General features: G+C 30.8%; 1 protein-coding gene across 2 annotated transcripts; it reads left to right on the plus strand.

The window, feature by feature from the left end:
• Positions 1-6,144, plus strand: LOC107495828 (protein SNOWY COTYLEDON 3). 2 transcript variants are annotated; one of them, XM_052263173.1, is made up of 7 exons: positions 1-216; positions 335-1,724; positions 2,202-2,321; positions 2,799-2,915; positions 3,021-3,110; positions 5,196-5,303; positions 5,606-6,144. In XM_052263173.1, the coding sequence occupies exons 2-7, from the start codon at positions 393-395 to the stop codon at positions 5,687-5,689; spliced, it is 1,851 nt and encodes a 616-aa protein (XP_052119133.1). In that variant the 5' UTR covers positions 1-216; positions 335-392; the 3' UTR covers positions 5,690-6,144. The 2 variants fall into 2 exon arrangements, with proteins under 2 accessions (XP_052119133.1, XP_015972511.1); XM_016117025.3 differs by having other exon boundaries at positions 2-1,724.
• The last annotated feature ends 10,916 nt before the right edge of the window (positions 6,145-17,060 follow it).

The following is a 17,060-nucleotide window of genomic DNA, read 5'->3' on the forward strand; positions in this document are numbered from 1 at the left end:
TTGGCGAGTGCATTTATTCCCTTCCACATGGCGCGTACGTGTGTAACAGTGTCATTTACTTACCTTCGTCCCTCCCTCACATTTCTGGCGTTGATTTTTCCCAAATCCAACACCAATCGCGCAGCGTGTGACAGTTACACTCTCTCACTCCTTCATACTTCATCGCCGGCGAAGCGTAACGGTCACATTCACCTTCACATTTTCGCCGCCAAAACCGTTATATAACACTCTCACTTACCTCTTTTCTCCAAATTCAACCCCCTCTCTCCGTTCAGTGCTCTTCTTTTCTAATTTAGGGTTCTCACATCTTACCTTGTGTTTTCTATTTCCCAAGGACGTGTTTGGATTTTGGAATGTACTATTGATGAAAACGAAGAATCTCAGAGTTTGCAATGGTAGCTGCAATTTCTGCTCCAGTTAACACCAAACGCACCCCAACCCCAAGGCCAGCACGACCACCTCTCTTACCTTCCGAATCGGACAATGCGATCGCTCCACCACGAAGGCCCAAGGCTCGAGAAGTCACTTCCCGCTACTTGTCTTCGTCCACTCCTACTTCTACTTCGTCATGTTCGTCCTCAACGACGTCGTTTTCGTCATCTTCAGTGTCGTCTACTCCTAGAAGGTGCAATTCTCCGATGGTGACCAGGACGGTGAATTCTTCTGCTGCTGCAAAGAGGTCGCAGTCTGTGGAGCGGCGGAGGCAGGGGACTCCTCGGCCGAGTACGGCGAACGGAGGCGGAGCCGAGGCGCCTGCGGCGCAGAGGATGCTCTTCACGGCGACCAGGAGCTTGTCTGTTTCGTTCCAGGGGGAGTCGTTCCCGATCCAGGTCAGCAAGCCGGCGCCGTCACCGACGCCGGCGAGTTTAAGGAAGAGCACGCCGGAGAGGAGGAAGGCGACTCCTACGCCGACGCCGAGGGGGAGCGGAAATTCGGATCAGCACCGATGGCCGGGGAAACTTCTTCCGGCGGCAAATTGCATGAACAGGAGCTTGGATTGCGGCGATTCTTTGACGAGGAAACTCGGCGCGCCGGCGAGCGTGGTCCGGTCGCTGCAGAATTCGATGGACGCACGGGTTTCTTCACACGACGGAGCCATAACTAGATCGGAGAGAAATAGAGATTATGGTGGATCTGAGTCGCTGCACGAGCTCGTTAGTTCCGATAGTGAGAGCGTGACTTCCGGTAGTTCCTCCGGAGCACAGGAATTTTCTGGCGCTGGAGCACAGCGAGGTTCGCGTTCACTCATTGTTCCGGCGAGGTTCTGGCAAGAAGCTAGCAACAAAAACGGTGGAAATAGAGCAGTGACGGTTCCACAGAAACTTCTGGCGCCAAAGAGAACATCGTTCGATAGTCCTGGACCGTCCCCGCGAGGAGCGGCGAACAGCAGGGGACAAGCTTCTTCTCCAATTCGCTCTGCGGTTCGACCTGCTTCCCCAATGAGGCTCTCTGCTACGCCGTCTCCGGCGGTCTGGTCACCGTCATCAAGAGGGGTGAGTCCTGCAAAGGTTAGAAACGGAGTTGCTGGTAGTTTGAACAACAGGTTCTTCGGGAATGAGCCTTCTGTTCTGAGCTTCGCTGTTGATGTTCCGAGAGGAAAGGTTGGGGAAAATCGAATTGTGGATGCGCATTTATTGAGGCTTGTGTATAACAGGCACCTGCAATGGCGTTTTGTTAACGCCAGGGCAGATGCTTCCCTCTCTGCGCAGACATTGAATGCAGAGGTATGTTTTTGAAATATTTAAATTTTGAATATATGTTTCTAATGAAGTTATGGTGTTTGCATTAGATTGTGGAAAGTTTAGCTAAACACTACAGTTTCTGCTGCAATGTGATTTTGATGCAATTAGCCATAATATGCTTGTCTGTCGGCAATAAAAACCATGACCGTCACCAAACTTATGTAATGAAGAAAGACACTGTTGGAACTTGGAAGTGTAATCTCATGTTATGCAGAGTAAATGTTCTGAATCTGTGTTTTGTGTGAATTATTCTTCCTAATCAGCGTCATATCACGAAGACCAGCCTCATTTTTGCAATTTTAGGGTGCTCTTGTGTAAGGAAAAGCGGGTGTAGATATAGTTTTTTTATGCCTGTTATACTACAATTGCTGGTATTTGTTTTGCTTTCAGCACTTCTTTTGCATTGCATGTTTGGTTTATTTTGTTGCTTTTGCCCCCTAATATTCTTCATTGTCTCAGAAAAGCCTCTACGATGCATGGTTAGCAACCTCAAAACTACGAGAATCTGTTAGAGCCAAAAGAACAGAGTTACAATTGCTGAAGCAACAATTGAAGCTTATGTCCATCCTCAAGGGCCAAGTAAGATCTTCAGCTTCCTTTCTGCTGAAATTTGATTGTGCCTTTTGAGCTTGATTTGGTTTATAGTTGCATTTCCTTCTTTAAAGTTTCATCCATTAGTTTGATCGTCAAGTCACGTGGTCCTTCATAGCATAACTCTCATCCAGTTAGGTTGTCAACTATAATATACATTTTTTTTATTATCCTTATCAAAAGTAGCCTCTATATTTGTTCATGGGAATCCCTCATGCAATTCCTTCTGGATAAACTGGATTCTGTTCATTATTGGGTGTTCGTTTTTATCAATGGAACCATAGAGGATACTCCAAAAGGAAAAGTAATTGCAGGAAAATCGAAATCACACCAAAATTGTGTGCAGAAAAAAACTAAAAACTTCTTCCATTTTGATTCACAGAGATCTATTTTCCTGCATGCATAATATACTAGAGAGAAATTAAAGTTTGATGTTAAATTCTTGATGGGAATCATCTTGTGCAGATGATGTATTTGGAAGACTGGCCAAGTTTGGATCGGATGTACTCTAGCTCCCTTTCAGGAGCTATTGAAGCATTAAAAGGTAGCACGCTCCGTCTTCCTGTTGTTAGCGGCGCCAAGGTATTTTACTTTCCCCCCCAAAGCTTATTTTTCTCTTCCTCTCAAGAGTGATTACTCATTTACGTATTTAACATTAATGTGGAGCCCTCTATATTTTACCTTCAGGCAGATGTGCTTAACGTGAAGGACGCTATTTGTTCAGCAATGGATGTGATGCAGGCAATGGCATCGTCGATATGCCTGCTGTTACCAAAGGTATGCGTTTCTTCAATATGCCACATCTACTGACCTTGGTCTCACTTATTGTTTGAGCATGTAAATGTCAAATGATTTTCTAATAACTGTTAAGTGACCTTGGTCTCACTTATTGTTTGAGCCATGTAAATGTCAAATGATTTTCTAATAACTGTTAAGTGACATTGGTATATCCTGGTGTAGATTATGATTATGGTGGAAAAAGGGTGTTATACACCATAAGTCTGGTCTTGCTAGGTGATCAGGAGATAAAAGCACATAAGGTTGAAAATTTCTTAGATAAGCACAAATGTAAGACATGTTTTGGCAAACTTGTAATAAAGTTGGTCGAAAACTTAAACAAGTGATCATATCTTAACCAAATTTGGCAGAACTCACTTCCATTGGGGTGTGCCCTTAATGTGAGATCATAGTCTTATGCTCATGCAATAATCTCTCAAGAAGGTTTAGTTTGCATTTTCAAGAAAGTTGTGTTGGACTTGATTTTTGAACTTCCAGCTAGCTATAGTGTTGAACGACTTATGGTTCTACACTTCACTTTGTACTTCGTAGCTAAACCCAATAAGTTTATATAACTCCCTATTTCCGCTTGGTATGCTACGTGCATGGTTGTTTTCGGTACATCAGTGTTATGGTGGACATTTACTGATGGGGCCCATATCATTGACAAATGAACAGTTGCCAATTTGCATCATGCTCAGAATTTCATCTAATCATCTTCCGTTCAATGATAATCTAATCTCTTTATATAGATCATATTTAACAATGATTAAATTCTACGCTTTTAGAACCATATAATTTAGAAACCATATTGTTGCTCGATGCCTTTTCATGGTGTAATATTTATTTATAGTTTGAGATTTGAATGAATTCCAAACATTTTACAACTATACCACCTTGGCTGTTGGCCCTTCAACCTAAGTGTAAAAAGGCATACTTTTTATTGCATTCGAAGGCTTAAAATTATACAATTATATGCATGTTAGATATATATTTGTCGACTGTTATATGCCTACTCCTTAATTTTTGTGCTCTTATTGCCCAACTCATGTCTACTTTCGAGTGAGGTATTTGATTAGAAGCAGGAATACAGGATGCCTTTTTGTTAACACTTAACACAACTACGTTTTAGTGGTATTCCAACAGACATTAGCATCAGTAAAGAGTTTTGGTTTAGTTTGATGTAGTAAATTCTGCCTTTGTTTTTAAGTAAATCCTACAGTATAACCACCACTTTTTGCATTGAGTCCGTTGTTATGAGTTGTGACTTTTTCCATTTAGGGATGGCACATGTATGTATAGTGAAAGAGGAAATCCTGTTCGGACACAAAATTAGAAAAATAAGGAAGAGAAAGAGTGAGAGGAGAAAGGACAGAGAGGAGGGAGAGGGGAAAAGAAAAAAAAGGGGAAGGGGTGGGGGATGTAACATATTAATTAATTTACTACATTTCTTTTGAAAATCCAATATGTATTTTCCAAATCCCTCCGAGAATTTTAGTTCTAATTTCTAAAAACAAATATATTTTATTGATGACCATGTGTTTTTTCCCTTCATTTTGATCTGTAGTTGGACTTGGTATTTTAGCTTTAGGGAGACAAAAATGAAGATTAAAACCCATATTCCTTGTAACCATAACCATAAGAAAAAAACAGTGTTCTTGCTCATTTCTCTCCATTTTTCCTCAATTTCACAAGTCGGCCTGTATTTCTTGTCCAGCAAGTTGACCACTGGATTGATATATGTTGTATTTATCGAAACACTAATTTGTTATACGGTGCTGCTAACATGTATTTCTCTCCACTACCAATGTTTGCACGATTAATGTATAGTTGTTGATCTCACCTCTCTAAACCTCCTGTTGATTTGCATGGAGGTAACAGTGAAATAGAACTGCAGACGGCATGACCCACCCAGTTTGCTTTATTTCTTTCTTTTTAATTTGTTCCCGCGGCCTTGAGCCTTGACAAACTTACACGTGTACGAATTTCCAGCAATAGTTAAATACTTGAGTTATAAACTTAATTTAGTCTTTGAACTTTGACATGACATGTCAATTTGGCCTTAAAGCATTTGCAATTTGATAGGTTGGGCAAGTGAATTCACTTGTGGTTGAAGTTGCCAACTTAAGTGCAAAGGAGATGGTTTTGCTTGAAGAGTGCAAAGACCTTTTGTCAATGTTAACAACCATGCAGGTAAATTTTGTATATCAGAAAAGATGTGCACTCATTTTGTTTCTTACATTGAGCCATTACTCACCATTTTACTATTTGATTGGGTGTGAGACATATCCCGTGAATCTCACACTTCATCCATTAATCCGTTATAGTGTTTTGGCTTAGTGTACGAGACAAAAATGAGTATAAATTACACATCTCTAATAGAAAGGGGGCTTTGAGGCCTAAAGTTCTCTTGATTCTTCGTTTGATATGTTCAAACATAATAGGAGGGTATTAACTAGAAACTCACTATGAAAAAAATACCTCTTTATGAACAGGTAAGAGAGTGTAGCCTGAGATCACACATTTCACAACTGAAACGCTTACCCTGGAGACCAACAACAAAATTAACAAGCAAATAACAACATATCTCTTACCCTGCCAAATTTCAGTGCTAACATCATAACAGATAAGGCGTTATTTTGGCCTTGAATTCAATATTCAAAAATACCTGATCAATCTTGTGCAAAGAGTGAGGATTGGAAGTTGTCTAAAATGCGAGCTAATTTGTATACGGCCTTATTTTGTTTTAGTTTTTTAATCATTAGTGCCGAAGGATGTATATAAAGTGTGTAGCTTTTTGTTTTTCTCTTTTCCTTTCCCTTTTTCTTTTTGGTATGTGTTAGCCTATTAAAAGCTGGTGAAGGTTTTGAAGAATTCCCCCTCTGTTTTACCGTTATTATTATGTATTTAGTGTTTATAGTATTACTATTACGTACTCCTTTATACCATTATGTCAATTGCCTTTTATAATGAAAAATGCTGAAAGAATAGGTTATTTTTATAACAAGTTTAACTAATTTTTTTCTTTTTCTTATTCTTATGCGTCTCTTCTTTCTTCTTCAATTTGTTTTTATTGTACTAATAAATTATTGGATCAATCTAGTAAAACTTGATTATCAAAATAATTTGGTTATATAATATTACTGTTTTATAATTACCTCTTGGTGTCTACAAAGTACAAGATGAATTTTTACTTTAGAAAAGTCGTTGGACCAAGAAAAGCTAGATTTGTAAAGTTTTTCGATAAATTTGTATCAGACGTATAAAACTTAAATAAGGTTCCGTATTAAACAATATTTAGAATTATTCTAGCTTTTATATTAAATGAAGAAAAAATTGGTCCCCACAATTATTCTTTTTTCTTTGGATTAGACCGCCCCTAATTATAAGGATTATTCATGCATTACATACCCACACAACACACTCAACGAAATAGTAGTAACTGCAGAATTTATTTTTCCGCCTGTTGGTAGATGCAACAATCTAGACCATTTTAGGGCCTGAGAATATAGAATTATCTTCTTTGGGCCGAAGTTTATGGGCTAGGTTTGTTCTCCTAAGTCCATATCCAAAATCTATATCAGTTTCTCTGTGTGTTTGCCTGTTTCATAAGAAGGCCAACTTTTCTATTTCTTTAATCTATTAAAATTTTTGGTGTTTTTCTTCCTACGTCCGAAAAAAAGAAAAGTTTTCTTTCAATATAGATGCTTAGTGGTGATCATTTGCGCCAAAAATAAAGTGGTGTAACCGGTGGGCTCTTCATGATGAGCCCACCATTCCATGTATGTTTGTCCCAAAACCAAAACGAAGTCCACCTATGAGGGTCCAGATTGTACTAAGTTTTTTATTTCCTTTCCCCTTTAGTATAGTGCCTTTAGTATAGTGTCTGTCATCAATAAGTTAAATGTTGTCGCACGATTTAAAAATATTTTAATGTTATAACACTTTAAACGTGCACACTATAATAAAATATAATACAATATAATATAATATAATATTTATTTCAAGTGAATTTTCTCTACAGTTGATAAAATATAAATAATATAACCTGAATTTCAAATAGAGGACAAAATAAAAAAATTTTAAAATTTAATTCTTGGGAATAAAATAACTAAAATAAACAATTGTAAAATTCGACTATAGTTGTTTTCTTTACATATAAAAAAGCACGTGTTTTTCTTTTGAGAAAAAAACCGACATGATTTAATTTGCTACAACAATATTTAATTTGACATGTTAATATTTAAGCGAGTAGATTAATAGGAGACAAAGGTAGATCACTTTTAGATTTTGTTAACCTAAAACCAATCAAAATGATGAGGTAGGCAGCTAGCTGGGTTAAGAAACGTGCGCGTGGTGTGAAGACAAAGATAGTAGCAGAATATATATGGCATGGCACCGAAATTTGGATACAGAAGCTTACACATAGAACGTGTGAGGTCTAAACAAATTAAAAGAAAGAAATTAAAGTGTGTTCATCAGTTTGCAAGTTTTCATGCAAGTTTAGTGGTTCCTGAAGAAGCCACATGTAATGCAACTGAGAAAAGATGCCATCTAACACTCTGGACAACAGCAACATCACACCCACTAGCTAACATCAACACAAATCATTTTGCCTAATTATTAAGGAAATTATTTTTATTCTTTATATTGATATCCATTTATCACTATATGACTCAACATAACATTAAGCAAACAAAAAGAACTTACCATCTATGGAGGGTGTGTACTCCATATTGCCTACTCTCTACTATTATTAACATTTATCTTCAAAATAATTAAAATAATTCTTTTTTCCAACAAGATATTGATATTTGTACAATTGTATACATTAGAATTTAATTTTCCTATTTCACAGTGAACGTCTAATGAGTTTTGAAGTAGTAGATAATTAAGTCATTAGACGAAGCGATTCGATATTAAATATTTATCTAAATAATTTTTACATTAATTTTATATAAAAATTAAAAATTTTATATTATTAATATAAATATATAAATAACTAATTTTTAATTAATAAAAATTAACAAATTTGTTTTAGAATTTATAATTTAAGGTCTAAAATTTAAAATAAATAAATTAATTTTTAAAAAGTTGACTTATGTTAACTATTTGGCATTGTTTTATTAATATTTATTAATTCTATATTCTTTTGTTGTGCTTTTTTTTCTTTTTGGCATATTCTATCATTTTTATTATTTAATTTTGTTAAAGTACTGGGTCAATTATCTAATTGTTAAAATATATCTCCTTTTAGCTTAAATATATTATTTGAATTCATTTTTTATTAGGAGTGAGTACTCATATCATTTTCATTTTAATTAAACATATTTATATAAAAATACAATAGAAAAATACATGTACAAGAGTGACAATAATCATTCGTTATTCTACTAGATCACACATCAATTCATTAAAAGTATGAGAAGAAACACAAAAATATAATAAAGTTAAATAAAGAAACTTATTTTCTTGATCTTGACCACTGACCAATTGGTCAAAGAAAAAATTTAATACTTATATAAACCATAATATTGGCAATTCATTACATATTAGTAAAAAAAAAAAATCGACAATTATATAGATTATTTATAATTTATTTTAATTTTACGTAAAATTGACTACATCTAAATTTTCACTGTGTATATAAAATTTCTAATCAATCTTTTTACAAATAAAAAAGTAAATTTATTTAATGGATATTAGAAAAATTCAATTGTGTTATCATAATAAACACTAACTATTTATTAACTTGAATTTTAAAAATCAAATCATTCCATCCTAGTAAAACTATTTTTATAAATTACAAGAAATTTTTAAAGTCTCAATTTTTTTTCCAAGCCACTTAATTTAATTTATTAATCGATTCCAAACACACAAAAAAAATCACAAGCTAAAAAAAACGTATAAAAAACAAAAACAAAATGCGAAAATTAGATAAAATCCATCTAAAATCTAACTGCAACTTATTCTATGTTCTATTGAAGTAGAAACCAAACAACTCTTTTACCAAATACCAAATTCGAATAACATGCAGTCGTTTTTTTTTTTTTTCATATATCACAACACTACACAATAATTTCTTAAATCCATTTTAAAAGAATCTATGGTAGTCTCAATTTGTTTTTCTCGTTATATGCATTCATGTTTATTTTTGTGCTTAAGAAAAAGGGTTGAATTTTAACCCTTTTGCTGAATATTAATTATTGATTTTTAAAAAATTTTAAGAGATATTTTTATTTTTTGTCTCATATTAAGTTAAGAGACATTTTTATTTTGTTTCGTACCAAATTAAGAGATATTTTTATTTTTGTCTCCTAATAACCAAAAACAAATAAAAAAGTAGGAAAGAAGAATTAATACCAGATATATATTCTAGTTCAGCCACTAAGTACAATGTGGCCTACATCTAATCTCCATCACAACAATGATAAAATTTTACTATCTTTTACAAAATTACAATCAACAATTCTTTTTCTAGGATCTACCCAATCCTATCAGGGACAAATCCAAATTCTAAATCCAGTCTGAATTTGACAAGGACTCAAAACCTAACTTTTAACTGCAAAGTGCTAACCCAACTTGAAAGGGAATCCCCACAAGATCATGAAACATAACACTGAGAGTCTGAGACATCTATGGCTTTTTCTCTAATATTGGTCACTGCCTTTTTCCTCTCACTGTTTTTTCTTACAAACTTCACCATATTTGCCTTTTTCACCATGAGACTTAGACACACAATACTAAGAAAAAAAACAAAATGAACATCTTTGAAGGAAAAGAACTCAAGAAGTTTGGGTAGTTATGAGAATTCTGTGCTTTTTCACTTTCCCTCCTTTGTCTCAACCCTTGACCGTTCACCCAAAAACAGCAACGGTTCGGACAAAGAGAAGAGAGAGAAAAAAACAAAAACCAACATACAAGTATCTCTCTCAACCCTTCTCATCAAGCTCCTTCAATCTGAACCCTTGATCTTTTCTTTGCCTCCAAGAAAGGATTTGGACCCTTGATAATCTTCTGACGCAGGACAGCTCCTTACTTTCCATATTTGCTTTTTCCTATGTGTAGCTTAGCAACTACTTTTTTTCTTTGATGAACGAAAATGGAAATAAACTTTTACAACTGAAATCTTCTTCTCTAACAGAAGCGGATCATTTCTTTTCTTCGTATGGAGGATCTTGAAGCTCTTTTTCAAAATATTGCTTTCAATGGCAAAGATCTTGTCATGCCTTATTTTAGATCTTCCTTCCTTGTAACCTTTCTTCCATAGGCTTCTCTGTTACTTTACTTTTTTTCTTCCGATAACTTCTTCAAGCTTCTATCTTCTTTTCTCTGGTTGACATGATATGACCGAAAAACAAAGAGAAAGATAAAAGAGAAGAAACAAAATTTTCAATGTACTATTAAATTCAATTTAATTTTGAATTTCGGTTACCCATGCATGCATTTAACTAAATTGAAATTTGAGTTCCAGTAACTAATGTATAGAGAGTCACGTATGGATCTTTTAATGTGATTAAACTCATTTGAATTTTCAACTTCAAATTACCAAAGTGACCGAAGTATGCTAGAAACTGTTGGGCTATTTCCTTTTCATTCTTTTGTTTTATCAAAATGGACTTGTGATTTGAGCTTATCTCAATTTCAAATTTCAGTCACTTTATATTTAAATTAATTTTGCACAAAATTAAAATAATTCATTAATCAAAGTGGGCTGCTCTAACTTTTTGGCCTAATCCAAAATATGCACACTCATCAACCAGATTTATCATACAAATAATTAGAAATAAATAATAAATTAATAATTTTTTAATTAATATTTTAATAGTATTTGATCATCAATTAAATTAAACATAAGTTTTTTAAATTCAACAATAATAAAAGTGCTAATTTTTTATAATACGACTTAATTTAGGTTTTTTTGTTTTTTTTGCTAAGCATGGCAAAGGAAAATTGTATGGAAAATCTAATTTGATTGGCACTTAATATATGTATTTTGATTGGAAAATTATTTTTATGGATATTTAAATTGGTAGAGGTTGTATATTAAAAAAAAAAAGAGTTTACATCTATTGGTTATATATTAAACATGTGTTAGATTAGTTATATATTAAACATGTGTGTTACAATTAATATCATGTTAATGACTCGATGCTTATCTTGGTGATAATAATTTACAGTATAATAATGTAAATCTATATAAAAGTCATACTGCTAATGGAATGATTAAACACTGTAATTGGGATGTGACTTTTTTTTTCTTTTTTTTTTTTTGCAATTTTTTAGTTTCAACCAAAAGAGAACGCCGCCGCCTTGAGCAATTCCAATTTAGAAATCAGAAATTACATGCTTCCAAGAACTTGGACTCTTTCGTCAAGATTCTAGAAACAAAGACACTTGCGGCAGTTGAAAAAGTTGTTGAGAATTGCAACCTCCTTTGGTTATGGTTATAACTCTGAGGACCATTCACTCATTTCTAGATAGATCCACTCTCTAAGCTTGCTGCTTTTAATTTGCTCACTATTAATTACTAAATACTCATGTTTTTGCCCAAATAATTCATTCTCATGCTTAAAGATATCTAAATATTTTGGTGCGTTATATTCTTTTTTTTTATATATATGTTTCTTAAAAATATTATGGGTTTATTAATTAAATACTCTACTACACTCTTAGTATTATTTTATATATTTGTAATATATATTTTATATTTTAATATATATTATACATAAATAAATGATTTCATAATTAATTTTTTATGTGCATAGCATGATTGGTTATGTTTATTTAAGCAATTTTATGCATCCATACTTTTAATAAGTATTTTCAAGAGACTTATTGTTTACAATTTCATATCAGTACATTTTATATTTAGATATATAAATTTAGAAGAATTTAATTTTCATATAGTATCAATGTAAAACTATCAGTGTATTAAAATTAAATTTAATTTAAAATTTTATCAAATTTTTTAATTGACAAATACAAATAATTAACAAATTATTTATATTTTAAGAATATTTTTTTAATTTTTTACGGTATCTCTCCTAATCTTATTTTTAATAATTCATACAATTAGTTGGACTTATAATTATATATGTCACAGTTAAGTTCATATTACTTACGAATAATAATGTTTCATGAAGATTTCAATGGATTATTTTACTTTGTAGCGTGGCATATGTACATCGTTGATGTTCATTTATTTAAATTTAAGATTAAATTAGTGAGCAATATAATGTCTTAACTCTTATATTAATTTAATTGTTCTGACTATATACATACATTCAAAATAGTAGCAGTTGAGAAAGGTTTTGTTTTTTTGTTTTTTATTAAATAATATAAGGTATGCAATTTTCACATGTCTAGCATTACCTAGCTAGTATATATTAACAATTGATTTGGAGAGGTGCCCAATTGGATTAGATAGATCCAGGAATCCAGCTACTTATGTTGCATACTTTTTTTTCTATTGTTAAAAAATAATAATAAAATATAACTCATCCCTTTTTGCGTGATCTATATATCCATATAAAATATGAGTTCAATTACTATACATACATAGTCATCCATTCAATCATTTAAGATTTTTAAAATTATAGAAAAATAACTTAAATATTTTTATTAATTTGATAAATGAATAATTAAATGTTTCTATTTAAATTCCTTAAAATATTATTATAAAATTTAGAATAGTCTAATTTTTTTGGGTATTCATCAACTTTAAAAAAATAATACATACAGGATGTAACTTTTATAAAGTGTGAGTGCAATTGCAAACCAATAATATATTGTGAAAAATGAAGGTATATGTCTTTCTAAAATTTTGCAATAACTTAAAATCAAAGCAACAATTAAAGAAAAACACTCCCTTGTCATGGACATTACTCAATGGGAGCAGAAAGTAATGGACTAATGGGAAGTGCATGCATTATTATGTCCTTTTTTTTTTCTTATTTATAAAAGACCTTCTTGAGCTAAGTTTGCTCAGAATTAGGAATAATACCTGTGCGGAAAAAAAAATCAAATTACATAAATTATTTCATGATGGAACAAAAAAACTATCGCGTTAATGTTAATGGGAGTTAGTATATTAGAACACAAAAATAATAAATTAATAAATAATGATATGGTTGCATGCTAGAAAGCACGGACATTTCGATGAGTTGTCTGCATGTCGTACATATTTCGGACACGATACTCATCGAGACTCATTCGATAAATATATCTACTATATCCAATTATGTCTTAATAAAAAATAAAAAAATTTTTGGACATGCATAAACATACCTAAATACCATCATGGATCCGCGTGTCTAGTCTTATTCTTAACATATATATTTTTAAAATAAATTTAATATAATATATATTATTATTTATTAAAACAAAAAAAATATTTTAAATACTTGATATAATTAAATAAAATATTAAAAATAATTAAAAATTAATTTATATTTTAATATCAACAAAATATCAAAATATTATTATAATATCAAAATATTATTATAATTTATCTAAAAATTACTTTATATTTTATATGTATACGTATTCCATGTGATATAAAATTTTAAAATTCGCGTGTTAGTGTGTCTCGTGTTGTATCGTGTCGTGTCCGTACATTAATCTTTTCTGTAGGAGTGATAATTGGAATTTGGAAAATTCTCCTCTACCGTGTAAACTAGAAATGGAAAACGTGTGCACCCAAACAAGGCGCACAAAAAAGTCCACGCGTTGTGCAATGGGGGTTAGATACCAAATTCACCAGTTATTTACCAAAGATAAATTTAATAAATAAATAATAATATTTAAAAGTCAATAAAAAAATCAGTTTAAATAATCTAAAAATATTTTATTTAATATTTATTAATTATTATTAAAATAATTATATAATTTTAGATGTAATAAATATGTAATTAATATAAATATTATGTATATAAAATTATAGATATTATGATATAATTAATTTTATATATTATCTTTTTAATATTATCGTAAATAAATGAACAAATAAAAACCATTATATTTAGAGTATGAACACAATTTGGCATCTTGGTCTACTTTGCTCTTTAACACGCAAAGGAAACTTGGCCTAAAAATTGGGCACCTACTTTAGCAACAACAGACGGTTCCTCTTTGTCTTTCTTATGATGATGTTAAATGTAGCATGTGACTTAACTATACAATAAAAACCATTATATTTATGTTATTTTTTATTTATAATTTACATTTGAGTTCATTCCACCGTTACAATAATATATAATATACGCTTACATTGTGGTTGGTTTTTTTTATATAAAAAAAAATATTGATATTTTTATTAAAAATAAAATTATTTAGTGTAATTAAAGATGAATAAATTTTATAAATAGAGAGTTAACATATACGTGTCAATATTTTGACAACACACAAAGATACATGTGTCAATATTCTAGCCAATACACAGGATGCGTATTAAATACGTGTCAAATTGTAATAATATGTTTTTTGCGTATTATTTTCTGCACATCCACAATATTATAATATACTTTAAATATCAATACAACTAAATTATTATCTTCATCTACATATTAAAAATAACTTCTATTGCATTTTGATCAACATACCTAAATTGGCATTATATTGTTATATAATAGTCATAGTAATCTAAAGTAATGTTTAAGAAAAAAATTTAAAAAAAAACTTAATGTATATATATCTAACTAGTATACATAACTCAATGCAAATTGCTTAGGAAATCCATGATAAGTAATCTGTACATAGGTACATTATACTTTAATCTGAAAGGAGGTTTAAATTTCTACTTCTTATTAACTCATATATACGTAAGTACATACGCAAGTAAAGATGTACCATTCTTATGTCTAACTGAACCTTCCTTTTAATTTTATGTGATTTTTGGCGTTTAGTAAATGTTTTATAGAGGGTGGACCGTCTTAGCATTCAACTATTCAAGAACGCGGTGCAAGAATATTAATAATACTCCGACACATTGAAAATGCGAAGTAAAACTTACCAGAGTCAACGTTGATATTATATATTGACATCTACCATATATATAGGAAAATTATAAGCTACTTAGTTACATAAACCTAGTTTTATCTAAATATGATACTTAAGATATTATCATCATATGTTGTATTAGATAGTTTAATTAAATATATTAAATTATTTAATAATTTTTTATTTTTATTTTTATATAAAGATAATTTTATGTGAGTAGTAATTTTTTTTAGTAGAAACAAGATCTGTTAATTTTTGTTGTTCTATGCAAAATTTATTATTTGACAAAAAATGACTAATAAAAATTTGGAGGAAATAATAAATAATGCAAAGGTACTAGATAGCAGATAAATTTGTCTATTTATAGTAGAAAATTAAGGCCAGCAGGTGAATAAATTGAACATGTTATGACTGAATTTATAGTCTAATAATTGTTATATATTAATTGGTCTTGAAATAAATTGCATATGTCAAAATTGACTTCACATAAAATCTACTAACTATCTTTTGTTTGTTATGTTTAACCCAAAATATTCAACTTTTGGAGCCACTCAGATAAAGACGCTGAAAACATCTTTTTAGAAAGATATTTTTTAATAAATAAAAGTTAATACATATAATCGATTAAATCGTATTATTTTTGTCAAAATTAGGCTAGACAAATTGATTTGACCGAAAAATGGTGAATCAAATCTTAAATTGGTCTAAATTAATATTATTTTTTTTATAGAAAATGATTACAATACCCTATTATAAAAAATGACTAAAATACTTCTATTATATGTATTAATTTTGAGAATCCAAAATTTTAGTCATTTATTTTTCTATCCTAGGGTTAGAATTTAAAATTTTTAAAATTAATATATATATATATATAAAAGTATTTTAACCATTCTCTATAATAAGGGTATTGTAGTCATTTTTTATTAAAAAATAATATTAATTTAGACTAATTTAAAATTTGATTCACCATTTTTTCGTTTAAATCAATTTGTCTAGTTTAATTTTGACAAAATAACATAATTTAACCGATTATATATGTTAAATTTTAATTACTAAAAAATATCTTTAAAAAAAGACATTTTAGTCGTTTTTATCTGAGTAACTCTATTCAACTTTTTGTTACCTTTTTCACAATATAATAGTTGCTAGCATCTTAAAAAAAATGAGCTTAAGTAAATTGCATGTGTTGTTTAATTTCCCCCACCAGAGAAATTCTTATATGCTCTGAGAGTAAGATAGTATTTTTGTTCTGATTAATTAATTATTCTTAATATCAGTATAAAATATGGTTGTCTACAGTATAAAATTATTATAATTAAATAATTAAATTTTAAAAATAATATTTTAAAGAAAGAATAACATTTCTCTTGGTTAAAATAGTATAAAATATGGTAAGTGTACAACTTTACTCCTTTATTGACCGAAAAAAGTGGGAGAAAAAGAGGTAACATTAACATGTGGTTAGTTACATGCGTGAAAGGGAAAACAGTAAAAACCGCCAACATTGAAACATGCGTGCCAACTTGTTTCTAACTCAACTCACACCATTGCCTCTGCTACCCAATCATCACCATCATTCCACTCAATAAAATATCATCAATTATTAATTCACTTTTTATTTTTCATTTTACTAACATCTTTTCTCATATACTCGCTTAAATGGCTATTAAAATAAATTTTCGTTCTAAGAGTTACAATCAAGAATGGAACTTATAACTAACTAGACGTTTTAAGAGTTTCAATGTATGATGATTTTCTTACCATGACCATAAAACTATGGTAGCTTTATTTTATTATGACAAACAAATTTCCAAAATCGAATCTAACAGGAAGAATAAGCTAACAAATTTGAAGGAGCTTTTTACCATAGTACCCCACTCTATAGATCAGATCAATCATTCCATGCATGGATTGGATAGGTCAAAATCAAAACTGAATTCATTTTCA

This window comes from Arachis duranensis, chromosome 6 (assembly GCF_000817695.3).
Source record: "Arachis duranensis cultivar V14167 chromosome 6, aradu.V14167.gnm2.J7QH, whole genome shotgun sequence".
Lineage (NCBI taxonomy): Eukaryota > Viridiplantae > Streptophyta > Magnoliopsida > Fabales > Fabaceae > Arachis > Arachis duranensis.

Bases quoted from the DNA above. Each gene is read 5' to 3' on its own strand.
- LOC107495828 (XM_052263173.1), top strand. From the start codon at position 393: ATGGTAGCTGCAATTTCTGCTCCAGTTAACACCAAACGCACCCCAACC. The intron at 2,322-2,798 runs GTAAGATCTTCA...CATCTTGTGCAG, and splicing joins TGTCCATCCTCAAGGGCCAA to ATGATGTATTTGGAAGACTG. The intron at 2,916-3,020 runs GTATTTTACTTT...TTTTACCTTCAG, and splicing joins CTGTTGTTAGCGGCGCCAAG to GCAGATGTGCTTAACGTGAA.